At 46.7% G+C, this 21,992-nt stretch overlaps 1 protein-coding gene across 1 annotated transcript; it reads right to left on the bottom strand.

The window, feature by feature from the left end:
• On the bottom strand, window positions 1–20,429 carry LOC117055185 (tetraspanin-36-like). The gene is made up of 7 exons (XM_033164583.1): window positions 20,210–20,429; window positions 6,948–7,139; window positions 5,964–6,038; window positions 4,018–4,113; window positions 1,859–2,017; window positions 1,066–1,149; window positions 1–266 (listed from the first exon to the last, which is right to left on the bottom strand). Exons 1-7 carry the CDS (start codon window positions 20,267–20,269, stop codon window positions 180–182), a joined length of 753 nt encoding a protein of 250 aa, XP_033020474.1. The 5' UTR covers window positions 20,270–20,429; the 3' UTR covers window positions 1–179.
• Window positions 20,430–21,992: the final 1,563 nt, after the last annotated feature.

Genomic DNA, 21,992 nt, shown 5'->3' with positions numbered 1-21,992 from the left:
GTTAAATCCAAGTGAGGTCACATTTAATAACAAGCTTTGAAAGGAATCTCCTTTCTGTTCACCGAGATAAGGATTCAGCATTTTACAAAAGCAGGCAAAACGTTTTCTGTTCAGAGCATCTTTCCCAAGTCCATTTTATCTTGGAAGAGCAGAACGAAGGGTCACTCTCCGTCTTCCGATCAAGCAAACGTCCCTGACAAAGGATGGTAACCGTTGTGCTGTTCTCTCTTGCAGGTCAGCACGCAGACACTAAGCATCCCAAAGAACTGAAACGAGAAGGCAATCATTATTTTAAACTAGTGCTTTAAACCCGTTAAATTAACGGGCGCTAGAACATATGGGCAGCTGCCGCAAGAGCAACAACATCCCAGCTACAGGTGGGTAGCCGTGTTGGTCTGCCATAGTCAAAACAAATTCGAAAATTCTTTCTAGTAGCACCTTAGAGACCAACTGAGTTTGTTCCTGGTATGAGCTTTCGTGTGCATGCACACTTCTTCAGATACGAAAGCTCATACCAGGAACAAACTCAGTTGGTCTCTAAGGTGCTACTAGAAAGAATTTTCGATTTTGTTTTAACATCCCAGCTGGCGGGGAGGGAGAGCCTGCACCTCGAGACTGGACTGAGGCGAGCAGCTCCAGGGGCGCCTTCGCCGCCGCGTTGTTTGCGTGAGGGGTTGAGGAGGCCGAGCAGCAGCAGCGGGTGTCTGCTTGCCTCCCTCTCCGGAGTCGCCACAGCTTTCGGAGACGCGGGTTGTGGGGAGGAGAGAGCGGGAGCGATGCGGCTGCTGCTGCGACAGCCTGCCTTCACTTAGACCCGGTGGGGAGGGAGCAGCCGCTGAGGTGTGCGCGAGAGCGGGACTGCGAGCCAGGCTCATGCGGGGCAGGTGAGGGGCCGAGTGGGAGGAGGAGGTTGGAAGGTTTTCACCTAGCACTGAAAAACTTGCATGGTAGCCTGAATCCTTTCTTTTGATTTAATGCTGTTTTGAAACTTACTGTTTAATTTATGGTTCAGACTGTGTACCTCTCTGCTCTGGAGCATTCGTTTCAAGGTCAGAGTATAAATACCTTCACAATGGCAAATCCTAGGATGACAAGCATAGCGTAGTTGAGGACACTCTGCAGAATAGACTCCACCTTCTCCTCACAGCCCTGCAGGGAGAATTTGCAGATGTGGGGGAGAGAAAGAGAGAGAGAGAGAGAGAATGGTCATTGAGGAAAGAGAAATCTATTTCAGCCCTCCCAATTTCCCCACCTTAAATTCAGTTCACACCATTTCTTAAGCAAATTGCAATTAAAAAACAACAACACCTCTTGAAAGTTTTTCACCATTTCATTTTCCTCCTAATCAATACATTTTATTGGTATCCTATTTCCCCAACTTCGGTGCATTTTGTATGCTATCTTCACGAACATGTGCACGTTTGTACACATCGTTTGGGTTTGAGAACTGCACTGCAAATATGGACAAGGTCGAATTTCAAAGGTGGTGATGTTTTTGTTCCTGCTTTGGTGTGAGAAGGATGAGTTATCAAGTTTCCCATCAAAACGCTAACAGAATTGAATGTCTCCCCCATCCGTTACAGTTGTAGATATCAGCAGTTTATAGCACTGCCGCAAAAACAAAACAAGAAAGTATTGATGGCAGGGCGCAGTGTTATTATTTTTGAGCCAGTGTGGGATCTCTGCCAGGACTGATCTGAAGGGTAGCCAGAGATCCCGAACGTTGGGATTTTCAAAATCATGCTGCTTTATTTACACCTTGCAATCATCTTAAGAGATGGCTCACACCAGCCTTTGGTTTCAGGTCCCCAGCAATTCTGTCATTCCCGTGCAAGTCCTGAACGCAACGTGCCCTTACTTGTGTATTGAGAAACTTCAGGTCACTCAGCTGCCCTGTGCAGTTTTCCTTAATGACGTCTCGCTTGCAGCAGCTTACGGGGACGCTCTGGTTGCCAGTGGCGTTGAACCATCGGCTACCAATCCAGTCGGTGTAGTTGTCGACTCCGCAACACTGAAGCTGCAAAGATCGAAATCGTGAATGAAAGCAAAAAGCCCCTCTCACTTTCAAGGATGTGTGAGATCTCAAAAGTGTGTGTTATAAATGTTTAAACAAAAAAAAGAACTGTTGCCTTGTTTGAGCCATCTTTAAAAAATGTACTGAGCCTCATGAAAACACCGTAATTACATTTTTGAAATGCATAATCAGAGGCTGCAGGGAGAATGTTTTGAAACGATTGTGCTACTAATACAAGAAGTTTAAGTTGTGACAGGGGCGGAGCAAGGGGGCGGGGGGGGCGCCCTGGGTACCGCTCGGGGGGTGACACCCGTGGCGGAGGCCCACCCCCGTAATCGGAAAGCCTGGTCTGCCACAAGCAAGCGGCTGCTTTCCTTTCTTTTTTTCTTTTTACAGGGCTTGTAGCGCTCGGCTGGCCGAGCCGAGGGGCGGGCCAGCGAGGAGGGGCGTTGCGTGACACCCCTCCTCGCTGGCCCGCCCCTTGCCTCTGCAGCTCTGGCAGCACCAGCCGATACACTACACATGCCCAGAAATTCCGGGCATGTACAGTGCATCCGGTGCGCCGTGACGCCCCACCCCCAGGGGGTGCCTCCGCGCCGCTGCCCCGGGCGGCAAGGAGGCTTCCTCCGCCACTGAGTTGTAATACAAGGAGGCACAAGCGGCTAGCCCTTATGCTTGCACAAGGACCACTTTGCAATGCACAGAGAGAATACAGTGGTACCTAGGGTTAAAAACGCTTTGGGTTACAGACTCCGCTAACCCGGAAGTAGTACCTCGGGTTAAGAACTTTACCTCAGGATGGAACAGAATCGTGCGCTGGCGACGTGGCGGCCAGAGGGCCCCACTAGCTAAAGTGGTACCTCAGGTTAAGAACAGTTTCAGGTTAAGAACGGACCTCCGTAACGAATTAAGTTCGCAACCAGAGGTACCACTGTATACGCAATTGACGCAAGAATCAAAAGAATAATGAAGAGGCTCCGGCTAAAAAAACTCGGCAAAAGCAACTGCAGTAAATAGACGATTATGTATCACAATTATGGAATTTAGCCAGTTGGTTTATACCGGTGGAAACACATCTGCATCACACTGAGCAAACATTTCCTGGATATAATTCCTCTGTCTGCACAAAACTGTTTTTGTGGGCTTAAGAAGCTGACGGTATTGTTTTATATACAAGAGCTGCAAATTTCAGGCTTAATGGAAAAAGTTGAGCAGATGTAAAGGGAATATAGGATCTCTGAAATAGTGTGTCGAGCGATGTGATATCATGAAGTATTTTGGTACCGTTACATAAAGTATTGAACATGGCCTTTGAAATAAATGGATTGCACAAGATCAGGAAATGGCTTAATTTAATTTGCGAAACAACTACATTTGGAGTGAATGTGTGTCCCAGAAGCCTTGTTCACCTGGCATTTATCCTGATATTTTGCACAAAGTCTGTGAGGTGGTTATACGACTCCTGCTCTTTACTGAGTATCCACTCTGATTTGAACACATTCTTATTTGTTTGCACAGAGGTTATTTATGACTTCCTGTCAATCAGTTATTATACCACACTTTCCAGTGCTTTCCCTTACCGCAAAAAAATCTATATTATATTTTTAAGTGGCTTTATTGCCCAAGACTGTGTTAATTCACGCTGACTGTGCAATCCTACATTCGCCATTGTGTGATTGAATGCTTCCTGCAAAATATTGGCAGAATGGAAGGGAACCTTAAAGAAATTCACAGAAGCAAAACACCCCTTGTCAAACTGCACACTAAAAACAAACAAACCCTGAAACGGATTATCTGGAACAGGCCACTAGTTATTTTTCCTGTACTGTAGTTATCTCTTTAAAAAGGAAAAAAAAAGGGGGGGGGAAATGGAAGGAAACTGCAAACAGGATAAAGTATGCAAGATGAGACGACATTCATAGTTCTAGGACTAATAACAGGATTTTCAACCAGAGGAGGAAGTTTGTGACGATAATTTTAAACAAAACATAAAGTTTCCCAACCTCTTGCTGTAAGTAATCTATGATGTGAGACTCTTCCGTTTTCCCGTCATAGTTCTTGTATGATTGCAGCATTGGTTCGTGCAAATCTGTTTTTACCTGTAGGAAGAAAGAACTGTGAGGGTTTTGTTCAAGAACAGAAAGCCCCTCAACTGCAAGAAACAGAGAAGATCACTGTAGCCCCTCAGCTGAGGAAAGCCCCCCCCCCTGAAGTTTTATTTGTATTGGAAGGAAATTCCTGCTTTGTGATTTCTCTTTCAGAAGTGTGATTCTTCTCACAATCGCCGACAATAAAGAAAAGGGTTCAATGCCCCTTTCTGCCTTCCCTGTGGACCCAGTAGTTCCCAGCACATACTCCCTTTCCAAGTGATATTTGCATTTTTAAAAACCATTTCCAGAGTGATTTATGGTAACCATCAATCCCTCTTCACAGGAAACTCTGGGAATTTTAGCTCTGTGAGGGGAATAAGTAAAAGTAAAGGTAAAGGACTCCTGGACAGTTAAGTCCAGTTAAATTTGACTATGGGGTTGCGGTGCTCATCTCGCTTTCAGTCCGAGGGAGCCGGCGTTTGTCCGCATACAGCTTTTCCGGGTCTTGTGACCAGTATGACTAAACCACTTCCAGCGCATGGAGCACCAGAGTGCATGGAAACCCTGTTTACCTTCCCATCGCAGCTAGGGTTGCAACTTCTGTTCTGGCAAAATACGGGACAGGGCTGGGTGGTTGGGGGTATGTGTGATTTTTTTTTTCAAAGCAACCCATTACAATCTATTGCAGCCTAACAGGAATGGCCCCTCTGGAATTTGCACACGTGTGCACACAAATGCACATGAATTTGTAAATCTGTCTGTGCTTGGCTACCCAGAGCTTAAACACATGACTTCTCGCATATCCTTTCAAACACATGCATTTGGAGAGGTTCCCTAACTTGGCAGAGAGAGACACAGAAAGAGAGAAGACCTGAAATACAGGGCAGAACTGTATCAATACAGGATATAGCATTTTACACCGAAACACGGGACAATCCTGTATCATACAGGACAGTTGGCATGGTATTCCCTAGTCGCAGCGGAACCTATTTATCTACTCATGCTGGTTTGCTTTTGAAGTTGCCAGAAGTTGGGACAGAGCAGGCATAGGCAAACTCTGGCCCTCCAGATGTTTGGGACTACAGTTCCCATCATCCCTGACCACTGGTCCTGTTAGCTAGGGATGATGGGAATTGTAGTCCCAAACATCTGGAGGGCCGGAGTTTGCCTATCCCTGGGACAGAGCAACGGGAGCTCACCCCATCATGCGGATTTGAACTGCCGACCTTCCCATCAGCAAGACCACAGCGCCACCTGTGAGGGGAATGTTGTTGTTCAGTCGTTCAGTCGTGTCCGACTCTTCGTGACCCCATGGACCAGAGCACGCCAGGCACGCCTATCCTTCACTGCCTCTCACAGTTTGGCCAAACTCATGCTAGTAGCTTTGTGAGGGGAATAGGCTTACCCTAACAACTCTAGGCATCCTTAACAAACTGCAACTCCCACAGTTCTTCAGGGTGCAGCCATGGCTGCTTAAAGTTGCATCGTAGTGCTTTGAATGTATGCTGTGAATGTGGCTCCGGGTTGGTATGGTTAACCATCGCTCTGGCCCAAACTCATCCATACTCCCAGTTGTCCCAAGCCTAGAAAGCATGGGTCCGAGCAGTTATTTCTTTGACCCACTGCTTTCCCCTGGAAAACCTGCTCTTTAGTGCTAAATTGGAACAAATGGCAATTGCTGTTTGTTCCGATTCAGCGCTAAACTGTAGGTTTTCCTGGGGGAAAGTGGAGGGGTAAATGGAAAGGTGGTTGAGCCCCCAGTCTTCACAGAATGAGAGGAATTCATAATTGCATTTCCACCACCCACCTTGCCCCCTCCCCATCATTGGTACAGAATATATACGTATGTTTTTGCCCACCTGTCCTTTGTAAATGAATCCAAGGACAAAAGCTGCCACTTCAGCAATGAAGATCAACAGGATAATGACCAGGAACTGGAGGAAAGGAAGAGTTAGTTAGGAAGAGGCTGGTGTACAGGTGTTGTAGACATATAAGATGAGAGGCTGGGGTGAAGAAGCCTTGTGTGAGGGGTGGGGATGAGAGAGAACTGTTGCCTAGCATCACCTAGAGTCCTGTGTCCAATTCTGGGCACCACAGTTTAAGAAGGATATTGACAAGCTAGAACATGTGCAGAGGAGGATGAGCACAATGAGAAAGGGTCCAGAAACCAGGGCTTATGAGGAACAGTTGAGGGAGCTGGGTGTGTTTAGCCTGGAGAAAAGGGGACGGAGAGGTGATAGGATATTGGTTGGTTGGCATCCGTCTGTCTTGAGAAACAATGAAGTGAAGCCAAACCAATGGAGAATCACGGATACGATAGCCATCTTCAAATATCTGAAGAGCTGTCACGTGGAATAGTTCACATGAATGCTCCCATCCTCTTCTGAAGTCTTCTTAGTCATGACGGAATTCAGTCTGAAGTGGGCATGCTTAAGAGACCTCCAGCTACAAATTTTACGTGGTAATGACCTTTCCTTCAAGAAACTACATGGCCCCAGCAACGGGAAGGCAAACCATAGGGCAAGTGACTTGTCTGGAAGCGGGTGGACAGACACTTGGGGCTCATTCAGACTTTCATATGTCCTGCCGCTTTCCCCCAGGAAAACCCGATATTTACCACTGAATCGGAATAAGCATCAATCGGGTTTTCAGTGGATTGACAATTGCTCCGATTAAGCTCTAAAGAGCGGGTTTGTCCGGGAAAAGCAGTGGGGCAAACATAAAACCATTCGGCCCCGTGGAAAAGTGGAAGTGTGGACAAGCCCTTGTCCTCTCCGGTTCCCTCTCTCTGGCGCCATGTAATTGTTACAGAAGGCATTTTCAGTGACGGACTCCTTACTTACCACTCCCAACCCAATCTTGGATTCACGGATTGTAGCGCAGCAGCCAATGAGGCCGATAACGAACATCACCACGGCAACACCAATGATGATGACAGCCGGCAGGAGAGGGTATTTATCCTGGAGGAAAGGGTCATATTCCTTGTAGGTGTTGAGGACGTATGCGCCAACATATGAAAGTCCAGCTGCTGCAGCCTTAATATAAAGCAACATGTTGTTTCAAAATGGTATCAGATAAACCAGTTTAAACTATTATGACTTCCTCCACCCGGTTCCCAGTGAACCCGAATGACTCCTTCCAAGACTGGTCTGTACTGGATCTAGCCACAGGATTTGACCTAGTTTCCATATTGCTGCGAGACAACTTGCCTACTACAATTCAGAGTTAACTTAAGAACACCCCTGCTGAATCAGGCCAAAAGCCAATCCAGTCCACCATCCTGTTCTCACAGTGGTCAACCAGAAGTGTGTCTCCAGGTTCTGATGTTGCTTTGCTCTGAGTCCTGACGAAAACAGGCAGGGGAACTTGGTGTTAGATAAGTAATGTGGCACCCACAGCTCTGATCCCCAACTGAACAGTACAACCAGGAGGCTGACCCCTTCTGCCGCATCTGTTACCCGAGGACGTGGTCACACGCTGCCAAATGATAGGGCCAGGCCTGAACGAACGTTATGGGTCTTCTAGGGAAACTATGAGCTCATCTTTGGAACAAAGGCACCAACTAATCATCTGTCAGCAGTCAACAGTCTTATTTGCTCTCAATATAATTCTAATCATGTGCTTGGCATTAAATTAAGGGCATCAGGCATAAGACCGACATTTGTCATGCTTCTGATGTAAAAATACATTTCGTTCTGAAACGGTGGTTGATTATTACAGCAGTCATGGAAAACTTCCTTCTGAAAAAATGTTCCTTCCTACAGAGTTCCTTGGAAAGCTTCTTGCTGAAAGGAAAGGCAGCCTCTATAACAGACTTCGCCAACCTGGTGCCCTCTGGAAAGGCAACTCACATCAGCCCCAACCAGTAGAGTTGTGCTGACTGGGGCTGATAGCAGTTGTAGTCCAAACCCTACTCTACAACTTTGCTGCCGACAGGCAACGGTTAGCTTTCCAGTTGTGTGCGATTGCATCTGACACATCAACACAACGGTGAAAACGCTTGCAGTTCAACCATTGTACGAAGAGCTTCCATTTGTTAGTTCTGGTTAAAGGTAAAGGTAAAGGGACCCTGACCATTAGGTCCAGTCGCGGATGACTCTGGGGTTGCAGCGCTCATCTCGCTTTATTGACTGAGGGAGTTGGCGTACAGCTTCCGGGTCATGTGGCCAGCATGACTAAGCCGCTTCTGGTGAACCAGAGCAGCGCATGGAAACGCCATTTACCTTCCCGCCGGAGCGGTACCTATTTGTCTACTTGCACTTTGACGTGCTTTCGAACTGCTAGGTTGGCAGGAACAGGGACCGAGCAACGGGAGCTCACCCCGTTGCAGGGATTCGAACCGCCGACCTTCTGATCAACAAGCCCTAGGCTCTGTGGTTTAACCCACCGCACCACCCGCGTCCTAGTTCTGGTTACCTGACCTAAAAAAAACTGGCAGGATGTAGTGGAGTGCATATAAGATAAACAAACAAAGACAAACATAACTCGAATACAATTCCCATTTGCAAAAACAGTACAAAAATTAAAGAGGACAAATTTGCTTGGAAATTCTGTACGTCAAGCCGAACCATAAGGAACATGGTGAGGCAGACTCATGTGATGTAGTTCGTGATATTAACTTGTCACACTATTAAAAATGCAAATACTTCCTCTTTTGCCTAGCTAGCTTGGACTTCACAGCACTTAAGAACAACTTCAGTTCCCAGAAAGTAAACCCTATTAAATGCATCAGAACTGATTTCTAAAGAGAGACATGCACAGACTTGCAGTCTTTCTGGCTCCTTCCTTTCAACATAGGAAGAGATAAGTTTAGCAGCCTCCTCTGTAGCAACAAACTCAGCTTCCCAGAACGCTTCTTAAAGGCACAAACAAACCTATCAATCTTCCAGTTACAGGTAGGTAGCCGTGTGGGTCTGCCATAGTCAAAACAAAATAAAATTAAAAATTCCTTCCAGTAGCACCTTAGAGACCAACTAAGTTTGTTCTTGGTATGAGCTTTCGTGTGCATGCACACTTCTTCAGATCTTTTCCCTGTACTTTTTTTTTAAAGGGAAGTATAGGGTATATATAGGACGTGGGTGGCGCTGTGGTCTAAACCACTGAGCCTAGGGCTTGCTGACTGGAAGGTCGGCGGTTCGAATCCCCGCAACGGGGCGAGCTCCCGTTGTTCGGTCCCTGCTCCTGCCAACCTAGCAGTTCGAAAGCACGTCAAAGTGCAAGTAGACAAACAGGTACCGCTCTGGCGGGAAGGTAATCGGTGTTTCCATGCGCTGCTCTGGTTTCGTCAGAAACAGCCTAGCCATGCTGGCCACATCACCTGGAGCTGCAATTCCAGAGTTCTTTGGGAAAGAAGGATGGACTATTGCAACGCACTGAGAACTGTGGCTCTGGGTATTAAGTAGTGGGTGGACATAGCAGACGACACAGAGGTTTCTCCAAGCAGCTCTTCATTCTTAAGCTGGAACTGAACTGAACTGCACACAAACAGCTCAGCCAGCCTGCTTTTATAGGAAGCCGGCTGACAACTTTGTAACAACAACAGCCCAGGGTTTCCCGCCTAAATTAACTGACGTGGACCTGAGTGAAAACTATATACACAACGCCAGTGTGGTGTAGTGGTTAAGAGTGGTAGACTCGTAATCTGGGGAACCGGGTTCGCGTCCCCTCCACATGCAGCTGCTGGGTGACCTTGGGCTAGTCACACTTCTCTGAAGTCTCTCAGCCCCACTCACCTCACAGAGTGTTTGTTGTGGGGGAGGAAGGGAAAGGAGAATGTGAGCCGCTTTGAGACTCCTTCGGGTAGTGATAAAGCGGGATATCAAATCCAAACTCTTCTTCTTTGTCTTCTACCCCTGGTGGCCTAGGGTGAGAACTTCAATACATAACACTGGGAGGGGAATAGGGTTTCACCAAGCAGCTTTAACAAATCACACTACCTCGGATTCTTGGGGGGGGGGTATCATTCAAAGTGGTATAACACCGCTTCGAATGTCTGTATAGTCCAAGTAAAACCTCAGAGAAAGCCTTCTTTCACAGCAATACCTGGCTCTTAAAGCAAAAACTTAATTTGCACAACACTCGAGTGCACTCAGACTTCCCCGCACTTAGAAGATGGCGTCTTTACCTCAAGAGGTTTAACCAGAACGATGAGTGGCACACTTGTCATACAGGTCAGGTCAACCCAAGAGTTCACAATCCAAAAACCTCTTTAGCTCACGGCAGAAGGAGTAAAGAAGTGCTCTCTTTTCAAGTAGGCCATTGCATCACTCTGGCTCAATCAGCCAGGCTCAAAACCACTTACCCAATATTTAATTATTTGATTTATTTCTTAGCATAAGGGCCTCAGTGGCATCCTTTAGGAAGGAGGAAGTTCACCCCCAGATTCCCGCAACCGCCACCTCTCCTGGTAAGAATAGGTTAAGTGCCATCGACCAAAACTCTCTGAAATTCACAGGACACGTCGCAGGGGCGGGGTGGAGAGAAAAACACTCCCCAGACCATCACTATTTTCGGTTGGGATTCAAAAACATATGGGAAAATTCCGGTTGCCCAATTATAATTGGCTGGAAAGTCTTGTGCAACAAGCCCGCTTCCTCAGAAGTCAAGACTCTTGGAAAGGGAGGTGGAAATGTTCTGGAAAGTTTGTAGAAAACTTGCTTTGACGCAACCACATCCACACCATGAATTAAAGCACTTGGCTTCCCACCTGCGAACTGTAGTTTGTTCTGCTCAACTGCTCAACTGGCAGAGCATGAGACCCCTTTAATCTCAGGGTTGTGGGTTTGAGCCCCACATTGGGTGGAAGATTCCTGACTTGCAGGGGGTCGGACTAGATGACCCTTATGGTCCCTTCCAACTCTGCAATTCTATGATTCTACGACTCTAAGGGTGCTGGGAACTGCAACTGCAGTATTTTTATACTGATTTTCGGGCGCACCTCACAAAACAGTTTAAATTTCCCCCTTTTAAAAAAAGGGAAATTCCCTTATTCCAAATAGGATTCCTCGCAAGAAAAGGGAAACGTTGACAGCTATGGCAGAAACAACTGCCCCCACCATTTGAGAGCTATGGAAGAAATAGGCTCATTGCACCACTGAGGCTGCCCGCGATTCTTGATGCTGTTAAAATCAAGAGTAGTTATTTTATTAGTTTCGCTTTGAAAGGTGAAAGGCAGAAAGCAGCATAAATGCTGGATGAGATTCCTGAATTGCAGGGGCTTGGACTAGATGACTCGCAAGGTTTCTTTGAACTCTACAACGCTACGATTCAAGGATTCACCCATAGTGAATTTCAGTATACACTTCGCAATTTCATTATCACTTCAAAAAAAAGCGTTGAGGCTTAATCTGGCTGCTGGCCACATGCTCTTCCATCCCAAGAATCAGTAAGCACCTGCTGTGGCGCTCTGTGGGGTGTACAGCAGGCATAGGCAAATCGGCCCTCCAGATGTTTTAGGACTACAACTCCCATCATCCCTAGCTAACAGGAGTGGTCAGGCATGATGGGAGTTAGAGTCCCAAAACATCTGGAGGCGAGTTTGCCTATGCCTGATATACAAGGTGCACTCTGCACATGGTCCACACACCTTCCCAATTATTATTATTTTATTAAGCATCTTTAAACTGGAGTTGGATCTTTTCCCCAACACTGTATGTGCTCATACTTTGCTCTTCTGAGAGACTTTATGGAACTTCCCATGAACTGCCACGTGACTGAAAGCTACCAGAACCTCTGTGGAATTTCTCCACAAGAACCCTTCTAAACCTTTAAGCAAACAAGCTGCACAATCACTCTCCCAGGGGACAGAGCCGAAAAAAATAAGCCTAGATTCACAGTTTCTAAAGCATAAACGGTCATGCATTCCCAAAACACTTTCCATTTTCTCTTGATCCTTTTATTAATTGATTATATATAAACCATAAGCTTTTCAGCTGTAAGATTGACTCTTAATGTGGCCAATTTCACTGAAGAGTTTTTAGAATATACATATTAATCTCTCTCTCTCTCTCTCTCTCACACACACACACACACACACCCCACACTGGGATGTTGCAATAATTTTTGCAGCGTGGTGTGCTTCTGTAGTGTAGGAGAGAGCGAAGAGAATACAAATTGCAGACTGCTATTTCTGCATTCCACTACTGTATAGTCCATTCCGTCTAAGGAGAATGTTAGCCGCTTTGAGACTCCTTCAGGTAGTGATAAAGCAGGATATCAAATCCAAACGCTGCTTCTTTTCTTCTTCTTCTTCTTCTTCTTCTTCTTCTTCTTCTTCTTCTTCTTCTTCCTCCTCCTCCTCCTGCCTAAAAGTGAATATTCTGTTCCAGGGGAGCCAACCTGAATAAATATTGGGAGGGACAGGTATGCCCCACTCCCCATAATCAATCATGGTGGGGTGCACTCACCATTTGAATGGCAATGTCCATTAACTTGGGGGGGGGGCTCAATATTGGGGTGTGTGTGTGAAGGGACCGCAGCCTCTAGGTGTTGGCTCCTATGCTCTGTTCCCACCAAGCATGCTCAGTCCTCATTGGGTAGTTTTGGGGTGTCCCCCCTTCACTTTGGGTCTCTCCCTAAAGTGTTTTTAATACTTCTGCAAATGCTAGGAATCCCCCAAACCTGCATGGATGGTGGCATTTTGGCTACGTAAAGCTACACACCCAAGAAAAAAAATATCCTCTATTATCGCTTGCGTATATTAGTGCCAAGAGTGTGAGAGAGGAAAGGTTGGAGGGAGGAAGAGGAGAGTGTTTGTAGCTCATTGTTCTGGATTCATATTGTTAAAAATGGTAGGCTTTTTGTTTTTCCTCCTTTTTTGCATTTTGAGTTGTGCCTGCTCCAGCCCATTTGGCTAAATGTATTCCTTCTGTGTGTTTTAAATTAAAGTTGACTGTTGAATCTTCATAAAATGAGGCGGGGGAAGCAACCACGAAACATAACCCGGTGTCTGGATTGATGAGAACGTGATGCAAAGATCTGTTTGTTGTTTGTTTTTTTTCTTCTAGAGAAGGAAAGCAAGTTTCACCCAGTACAAGTCCAGCATTTGTTAGGGCCTGAATGAACCCTGGGAAGCCGGTGCTGTCAGTTGCTGGAGACGACAGAGGAGTAGGAGGGATGCACACTGCGTAATAATTCAACCCTCTCCCTCACATACCAGATTTTTGCTGGGCCCTGGGGTGCCCCTGCCAGATATGAGTTTCTCACCCAACGAGCAAACTACAACAAAAAGAAACTAAGCAGAACAGTTAACTTTAACCACTCCTATTCTTTCTTTCTTTCTTTCTTTCTTTCTTAACCACTACACCAGTGTGGTGTAGTGGTTAAGAGCGGTAGACTCGTTATCTGGGGAACCGGGTTCGCGTCTCCGCTCCTCCACATGCAGCTGCTGGGTGACCTTGGGCTAGTCACACTTCTATGAAGTCTCTCCCCACTCACCTCACAGAGTGTTTGTTGTGGGGGAGGAAGGGAAAGGAGAATGTTAGCCGCTTGAGACTCCTTCGGGAAGTGATAAAGCGGGATATCAAAGCCAAACTCTTCTTCTTCTTCTTCTTCTTCTTCTTCTTTCTTTCTTTCTTTCTTTCTTTCTTTCTTTCTTTCTTTCTTTCTTTCTTTCTTCTCTCCCTCCCTCCCTCCCTCCCTCCCTCCCTTTCTCCCCTTTAAAAAGGTAAAGGGACCCCTGACCATGACTCTGGGGTTGACTCTGGGGTTGCGGCGCTCATCTCACTTTATTGGCCGAGGAAGCCGGCATACAGCTTCTGGGTCATTTGGCCAGCATGACTAAGTCGCTTCTGGCAAACCAGAGCAGTGCATGAAAACGCCGTTTACTGCCAGAGCGGTACCTATTTATCTACTTGCACTTTGACGTGCTTTCAAACTGCTAGGTTGGCAGGAGCTGGGACCGAGCAACGGGAGCTCACCCCATGGCGGGGATTCAAACCACCAACCTTCTGATCGGCAAGCCCTAGGCTCTGTGGTTTAACCCACAGCGCCACCCGCGTCTCCCCTTTACCAACTTCCAAAAACATTTTGTGCATCCGACAAAGTAGGCTGTAACCTGTCACAACTTATGCAACGAGACATTAAATTATTTAAGGCACCCCAGATCCTCATTGCTCCTGCTCACATTATTACAAAACAATTATATTTCAGCCTCACCCTTCTTCCGAAGAGCTGAGAGCGGTAGTCATGGTGTGCCAGCCCACATTTTATCCTCACAACAATCTTGCATTAGGTAAGGCTAGGCTGAGAGATGATAAGAGAGAGGAGCCTAGGTTACAGAGTCATGGTTAAGGCCCAAATTAAATGTTTTGGTGAGAGGTAAGGCAGGACAGCCTTGTTTCCTTGGCAGAGGAACATCACAGAATTTTGGGACGTGAGGAAACAAAAATAAGGATGTCACAGCTGCCTGTTTCCAGACAGAAATTATCTCCCAAATTCCTCTGCTCTCCCACTTTCAGTTGATGGGATTCCTGCTGATAGTGTGCGATATTGGTTGCAAGGTTTCCCAAACTTGGGTCTCCAGCTGTTTTTGAACTACAATTCCCATCATCCCGAACCACTGGTCCTGCTAGCTAGGGATGATGGGAGTTGTAGTCCAAGAACAGCTGGAGACCCAAGTTTGAGAAACCCTGGGTTAGAGCATCAGACCACGATCCTGGGAGACAAAGTCAAAATCCCATCCAGTCAAGACAGGAAGCTCACTGAGCGATCCTGGCCCAGTTGGCATCTCTCAGCCTGGCCTACCTCACAGGGGTGTTAGAAGGAGAAGATGGGGAGGAAGGAGAACTTTGCACTCCACCTTGATCTCCTCGGAGGGAAGGTGGGATATAAATGTAATTTTAAAATAAATCAGTAGGCGTGCAAGCCGGCAAGCAGGGCCTCTGACACAGATCTTAAGGCTCATGTAGGTTCATAGTCAGATGGCACTGAACAATTTTCTATTTCTACCTGCATTGAGAAGTTAAGAATTTAGGAAATCCCTGCTAGATCAGATCAAAGGCCCATCTAGTCCAGAATCCAGGAAAGATTCTAGAGCAGATCATTAAGCAAACGGTCTGTGAGCACCTAGAAAGGAACGCTGTGATAACTAAAAGTCAGCATGGGTTTCTGAAAAATAAGTCATGTCAGACTAACCTGATCTCATTTTTTGACAGAATTATAAGCCTGGTAGATGACGGGAATGCTGTGGATATAGCCTATCTTGATTTCAGCAAGGCCTTTGACAAGGTGCCCCATGATATTCTTGTAAAGAAGCTGGTAAAATGTGGGCTAGACAATGCTACCATTCAGTGGATTTGTAACTGGCTGACTGACCGAACCCAAAGGGTGCTCATCAATGGCTCCTCTTCATCCTGGAGAGATGTGACTAGTGGGGTGCCACAGGGTTCTGTCTTGGGCCCAGTCTTATTCAACATCTTCATCAATGACTTGGATGATGGGCTTGAGGGCATCCTGAGTTTGCAGATGACACCAAATTGGGAGGGGTGGCTAATACCCCAGAGGACAGGATCACACTTCAAAATGACCTTAACAGATTAGACAACTGGGCCAGAGCAAACAAGATGAATTTTAGATTCCATCTAAACATTAGGAAGAACTTCCTGACAGTGAGAGCTGTTCGGCAGTGGAATTTGCTACCAAGGAGTGTGGTGGAGTCTCCTTCTTTGGAGGTCTTTAAGCAGAGGCTTGACAGCCATCAGTCAGGAATGCTTTGATGGTGTTTCCTGCTTGGCAGGGGGTTGGACTGGATGGCCCTTGTGGTCTCTTCCAACTCTATGATTCTATGATTCTCACAGTGGCTGACCAGATGCCTGTGGGAAGCTCAAAGGCAGAACCCATACCCCTCAAGACCCATTTTTTTTCCTGTGAGAGCATGGCAGTCATTTGGGGAACCACAATCTTACCCCAAGTCGCAATCTCGCACGGTGCGTCAAAACACATGTTTGGGGGCTAGGTGCCCAGAAAAAAAGTTTTTTTCTGAAACCACAATCTTGCTTGGGTTACGTGACTCATCCAGGAGATGGTGTCCTGGTTTTTCATCACAACATGTAGGAGGGTATGAGAACCCGAGTGCAACATCACTAGGGTGGCCATATTTCAAACAGTGAAAATCCGGACAGAAAAGTTGCTGGGGCAAAGGGTGTCAAAGGAGATAACAGAAATCACCGGCTTAAAGCTTATGGAACGTCCAGAGGTAGCATTGTTATCAATTGATAATGGTGTGGAAGGTTTGCGGACTAGGAAGGACTTGCTCACAAATTGGTAGACAGTTGCATGAGTTATTATAGCTAGGAAGTGGATGGGGCAAGGTGAATATCAAATGGAAGTGTGGTATAAAGAGGCGTGGGATATAACTGTTAAAGAGGACTTGAAAAACTGAAGCGGCCGTGGGCAACATGCGTCTCATTTCCTTCTTCTGTTTCTTTCATTTTTGTTTACAATGCATCTGTTCATTTGTGGCTACGGCACACATGTGTGTGGTGTGCATCTTTTTAAGAAGTACATGGCTTGGAACCACTGATGCGGATCTGCAAGACACCCAACAACCCGCTTCTGGCTTGCAAACCTGATGAGGACAGCCGGGTGCAAAGCTAGCCATGGCTTCTGTTCTGCTCCTTATTTGGTTCCTGTGGAAGAACAAAGTTCAATAGGTGCAGCTTTGTTGTTGCACCTGCTGAACTTCGCTCTTCCCGCGTGACATGAACAATGAAAGGAAGTGGAGCAAAAGCTGTTTAACAATCAGTCGCTTTGTCCAAGGAATTCTGGGAATTATAGTTCTGTGAGGGAATTGGGGGATCTCCAAACAGCTCTCAGCATCCTTAACAAATGACAATTGCCAGGATTCTTTGGGGGAAGCCATGACCGTTTAAAATGGTACTGCTTTGAATGTATAGTGCAGATAGGGCCTTAGCCCACAAAAGTGACTGTGGCTATGCCCTCTTCATGCCTCTTCTGGCTCTGCGAGACCGGGAGTAAGGGGAGCTTGTCACGGCACAAGGAGGAGACATCCTGGCTTCTTTACCAGCCTCTTGGTCTCCCTCTTCTCCTTCTGCTTCTGGACTCCTCTGCCACAAATTCTTCTAGCTCACTAAACCCTGTTACCTCTTCAGCTTCGGCCATCTCGTCCTCCCAGTCTTCTCCCTCTGACCACTCATCATCGTCCCACCACCATTCCCCAGGCTCTGAGCCTTCGTCCTTTGGGGTTTCTCAAGTGGGTGCCTCCCACTTGAGAGCCAGTGTGGTGTAGTGGTTAAGAGCGGTAGACTCGTAATCTGGGGAACCGGGTTCGCGTCTCCACTCCTCCACATGCAGCTGCTGGGTGACCTTGGGCTAGTCACACTTCTCTGAAGTATCTCAGCCCCACTCACCTCACAGAGTGTTTGTTGTGGGGGAGGAAGGGAAAGGAGAATGTGAGCCGCTTTGAGACTACTTAGGGTAGTGAAAAGCGGGATATCAAATCCAAACTTTCTTCTTCTTCTTCATTCAGTCCATGACAAAAAGTAGGTAACAGTCGTACCTCGGAAGTCAAACTCCTTGCGAGCCAAGCGTTTTGGCTCCCGAACGCCGCAAACCCGGAAGTGATTGCTCCGGTTTGCAAATGTTCTTTGGAACCTGAACGTCCAACGTGGGTTCCGTGGGTTCCAATTGGCTGCAGGAGCTTCCTGCAGCCAATCGGAAGCTGCGCCTTGGTTTCCGAACGTTTTGGAAGTCGAACGGACTTCCGGAACAGATTCCGTTCAACTTCCGAGGTATGTCTGTATCAGCTGTATTGGCTGTCGGTGGCATTCCAGACAGGGTTTTGAACCTGGGAATTTCCACACACAAACAAACAATCACTGACTCCCAGGCCTTCCCTACGAAGGGAACATTTGTTGACCCAAAGAAGTAACTTTTGTAAATCTTCCCTACTTTTGTCTCCCGGGGTTAATCAGACAAATAGCAATTTCAGCCTCTGCCAACCGGGTGCCCCCTCCTGATATTTTGGACTACAACTGCCACCAGCTCCTGCCAACCCTCTGCTGGTGACTGCTGGCCTGTTTAAAAGCCTAATCTAAAGGTATCTGAAGAAGTGTGCATGCACACGAAAGCTCATGCCAAGAACAAACTTAGTTGGTCTCTAAGGTGCTACTGGAAGGAATTTTTTATTTTATTTTGTTTTGACTATGGCAGACCAACACGGCTACCTACCTGTAACTAAAGCAGAAAGGCAGTATGGTGTAGTGGCTAGAGTCCAGGACTAGGATCAGAGAGACCCACTCAGCCAGGAAGCCCAATGGGTGACTTTCCCTCAGCCTCTTTCTCTCAGCCTATCCTACCTCCTAGGGTTGTTGTGAGGATTAAATGAAGGCCCGGGAGAATTGAGTACAGTGCCCTGAGGAAGAACATCATAAAAATTCCCGAAATCCCACCAGCACTTCCCTCCCACCACCTCACAAATGCAGTTCTGCCTTGTATTCGATCTCTCCAAATAAATATGATTTCTGCTGAATTTGCCACCTTGAAAAAAGGCAGCTTTATCGAACGCTATTAAAGGGCAACGATGGAATATTGGGGGAAAGAGAAAAACACCCTACAGGATTCATTTTAAAGCACCCAAACAGGTTCCCTCCCCCCTTCCAATTAAACCAAAATCAGTACGAAGAATGCTCTGTCAGGTCCTTAAACCTCAAACCCACACCCTGTTACAGGATATCCTGTCCCCTGCTTCACCGCGCAGTTTGTCGGAGGCGTTCTCATTCTAGGGTTGCCAAATGCTTTGCTATTTTTATCATCCTGTTCCTTAAGCAACTAGATGGCAAGGAGGAATTAAAAAGATAAAAAAAAGATTTTCCCACTACTGCAGCTTCATTCCAGGAGTAAAACTTCCCCTGCTGAGTTTCTCCTTGTGTGTTAAAAGTCATAGGAAACTAGCCAGGAGCTCCTTGTTTTATACATGGCATTCAGAGTGCTTCTAATGCAGGGATGGGGAGACCTACAGCCAGTGCTTTTTCCCCTTAAAAAATAAAAATAAAAATGTTTAGGGGTAGTCTCATTTTGAGGGACCCAGGTGGCGCTGTGGGTTAAACCACAGAGTCTAGGGCTTGCTGATCAGAAGGTCGGCGGTTCGAATCCCTGCCACGGGGTGAGCTCCCGTTGCTCGGTCCCAGCTCCTGCCCACCTAGCAGTTCGAAAGCACATCAAAGTGCAAGTAGATAAATAGGGACCGCTCCAGCGGGAAGGTAAACGGCGTTTCCGTGCGCTGCTCTGGTTCGCCAGAAGCGGCTTTGTCATGCTGGCCACATGACCCGGAAGCTGTCTGCGGACAAACACCGGCTCCCTTGGCCTATAAAGCGAGATGAGCGCCGCAACCCCAGAGTCGGACACGACTGGACCTGATGGTCAGGGGTCCCTTTACCTTTACCTTAGTCTCATTTTGACTCAAGGAAATCACTGTTTTATAGTTAAAATTGGGGAAAATAAATACAGTACAGTAAATGGACAAAAGTACAAAGATTTACAGAATGTTTAGAGGGTATGCGTACCCCTGCGTCCCATCCCCCCGTACCCCCCCCGGGGGAAAAGCACTGCCTACAACCCTCCTGAGAATGATGGACTCCAGCTCCCATCAGCCCCAGTCAGCATGGCCAACAGTTTGGGATGATGGGATCTGGAGTCCAACAGCACCTGGAGGTCACAGGTTCCCCCACCCTCACTTTAATGCCTTAGCATCCCTTGTTAATACAGGTACAGAGGACTGGAGGGCATTTCCAACTTCCCTTTTCTTTTACTAGCTCTGCTTCTGAACCCCGTACAGCAGAAAAAAGCAATACGAAAAGTTCCACGCTGTAACCACAGAGATGTCTACATATTTTAAATTTTGCTGGAAGCTGCCCAGACACTCTTAACTGCTACAGCACCCCAAAAGCTTCATGTCCAAGCACAACCTTAGGGTACATTTACTTGGGACGAAGGGGAAGGGCTTTGTCCACAAAGTAAGCTCTCACAGTCTAAACAGGTGTTTTAAGCTCAGCAAACCCATCTCTTGTTTCAGATCTGCAGGATCAAGAGTCAATAGGAGGAAAAGTATTACCGAATTACAGATCTGCTTTCTTTTCAACTTACTTACCCAAAAAAACAGGCTGATCAGAAGCAACACCGTTTTGGAGGTGATCACGCCGCAATCCATTACCTCTGCTCTGTGTGCGTGGTAAAAAGTGGTAAAAGAGATTTTTCAAAACAACAGCAGAAGAAAGCTTTTCGTTGCCTGCTAAAGTAATGACACCTCCAGGTCTGTGCAGGCTCTGGGGACTTTTGAGCTGAGCGTTACCAATTATCAGTCCACAATGCTCACAGTGCCCTTCCCTTAATCACATGCTCAGTTATGTACAGTGCAAAACAACACCTTGCTTATTCCTCGCCCATGTGACTAACATACTATTGTGACTAACAGGGTTGCCGTAAGCCTTCTGAACTAGCTGCCTGGGCAAAAAAAGGGCTGTACCAAGCAGTTCCTAATAGCAGATCCACCATAGCTTGGAGCTTTTGTCCTGCTGTAGCTGAGCACGCAACTGAACACTTGAAGGCATTCAGATCACACACGCCACCCAAAGAATCCTGGGAACGGTAGTTTGTCCAGGGTGCTGGGAACTGTAGCTCAGCGAGGGAGTAAACTACAGTTCCCAGAATTCTTTCTTGGGGGGGGGTGAGGGTGCTATGAGAAGATGCTGAGGTCAGGTCCTGCCCACCTATCACTGGTGACTGTTGGGGGTGAGGAGGACACAGAACAATCTGTCCTCCCTGGCAGAAAAGGTTCCTTACCTCTGGTAAAGGAAGACAACAGAAGAAGCAACAGTTATTACCATACACTAAGGTCCAGCCGCGAGGGCCTTCTGGCGGTTCCCTCACAGTGAGAAGCGAGGTTACAGGGAACCTGGCAGAGGGCCTTCTCGGTAGTGGCACCCGCCCTGTGGAATGTCTTCAGATGTCAAGGAAATAAACAACTATCTGACTTTTGGAAGACATCAGAAGGCAGCCCTGTTTAGGGAAGTTTGATGTTTTAGCGCTTTATTATTATTATTATTCTGTTGGGAGCTGCCCAGAGTGGCTGGGGAAACCCAGCCAGATGGGCGGATTATTGTTATTGTTATTTATTATTATTATTATTATTATTATTATTATTATACCATAGGTGACCCCTCCTACATATTTCAGCATATTTCTTTTCTTTAACATTAAAGTGTACAATCTCAGACCCTCCAAGTGCCCCTATTTTCCAGGGGTGTCCCTGATTTAAAGAAGCTGCCCCAGTTTCTGATTTGATCCCGAAATGTCCCACTTTTCCTTAGGACGTCTCTATTTTCACTGGAGAAATGTTGGAAGGTAAAACACACTGAAACATTCTACAGTGATGGCGCCTGCCTGATGTCAATTGGCAGGGAGTTCCAAAGGATGAATGCATTGCTGCAGCACTAAAAGACTATGCATTTAAAAAAATTAAAGAATTCTCTAGTCTTTCCGCGTGCAATTCCACTGCTTCCGCTGTGAATGACACTCAAATGGGAGTCAGCTGCATTCACACGGGGCGTATCTTTGTTCCTCCACACCTATAACAAGGTATGGCTCAAAATATAACACCAGGCTTTGCATATATATTTTTGCGCTGTGATTGAAAGAAAAGGGATTCAGCCCTTCTTAATTTCCAACTGGCGTACAGAACATTCATTATCCAATTAGCCACTAGATGGCAGTCATGCACCACACAGTAACATTAATAAACCAGACGGCTGTATCTTTTTGAGGGTGCCATCAGAAGATATAAAAACACGAAGTGTGCATTTGAGACTGAAGTCTTAGACATACTCTGCTACCAATGTTATGAAAACTTCCCGCGGGGGCAAATTGAGAGACTG

The sequence above is a fragment of the Lacerta agilis genome, chromosome 11 (assembly GCF_009819535.1).
Source record: "Lacerta agilis isolate rLacAgi1 chromosome 11, rLacAgi1.pri, whole genome shotgun sequence".
NCBI classification, from domain to species: Eukaryota; Metazoa; Chordata; class Lepidosauria; order Squamata; family Lacertidae; genus Lacerta; species Lacerta agilis.
This window is presented reverse-complemented; position numbering and strand designations above follow the sequence as displayed.

Bases quoted from the DNA above. Each gene is read 5' to 3' on its own strand.
- LOC117055185 (XM_033164583.1), bottom strand. From the start codon at position 20,269: ATGGATTGCGGCGTGATCACCTCCAAAACGGTGTTGCTTCTGATCAGC. The intron at 2,018-4,017 runs GTTGGGAAACTT...CGATCTTTGCAG, and splicing joins TAGATTACTTACAGCAAGAG to CTTCAGTGTTGCGGAGTCGA. The intron at 1,150-1,858 runs GTAAGGGCACGT...TTCTCCCTGCAG, and splicing joins TGAAGTTTCTCAATACACAA to GGCTGTGAGGAGAAGGTGGA.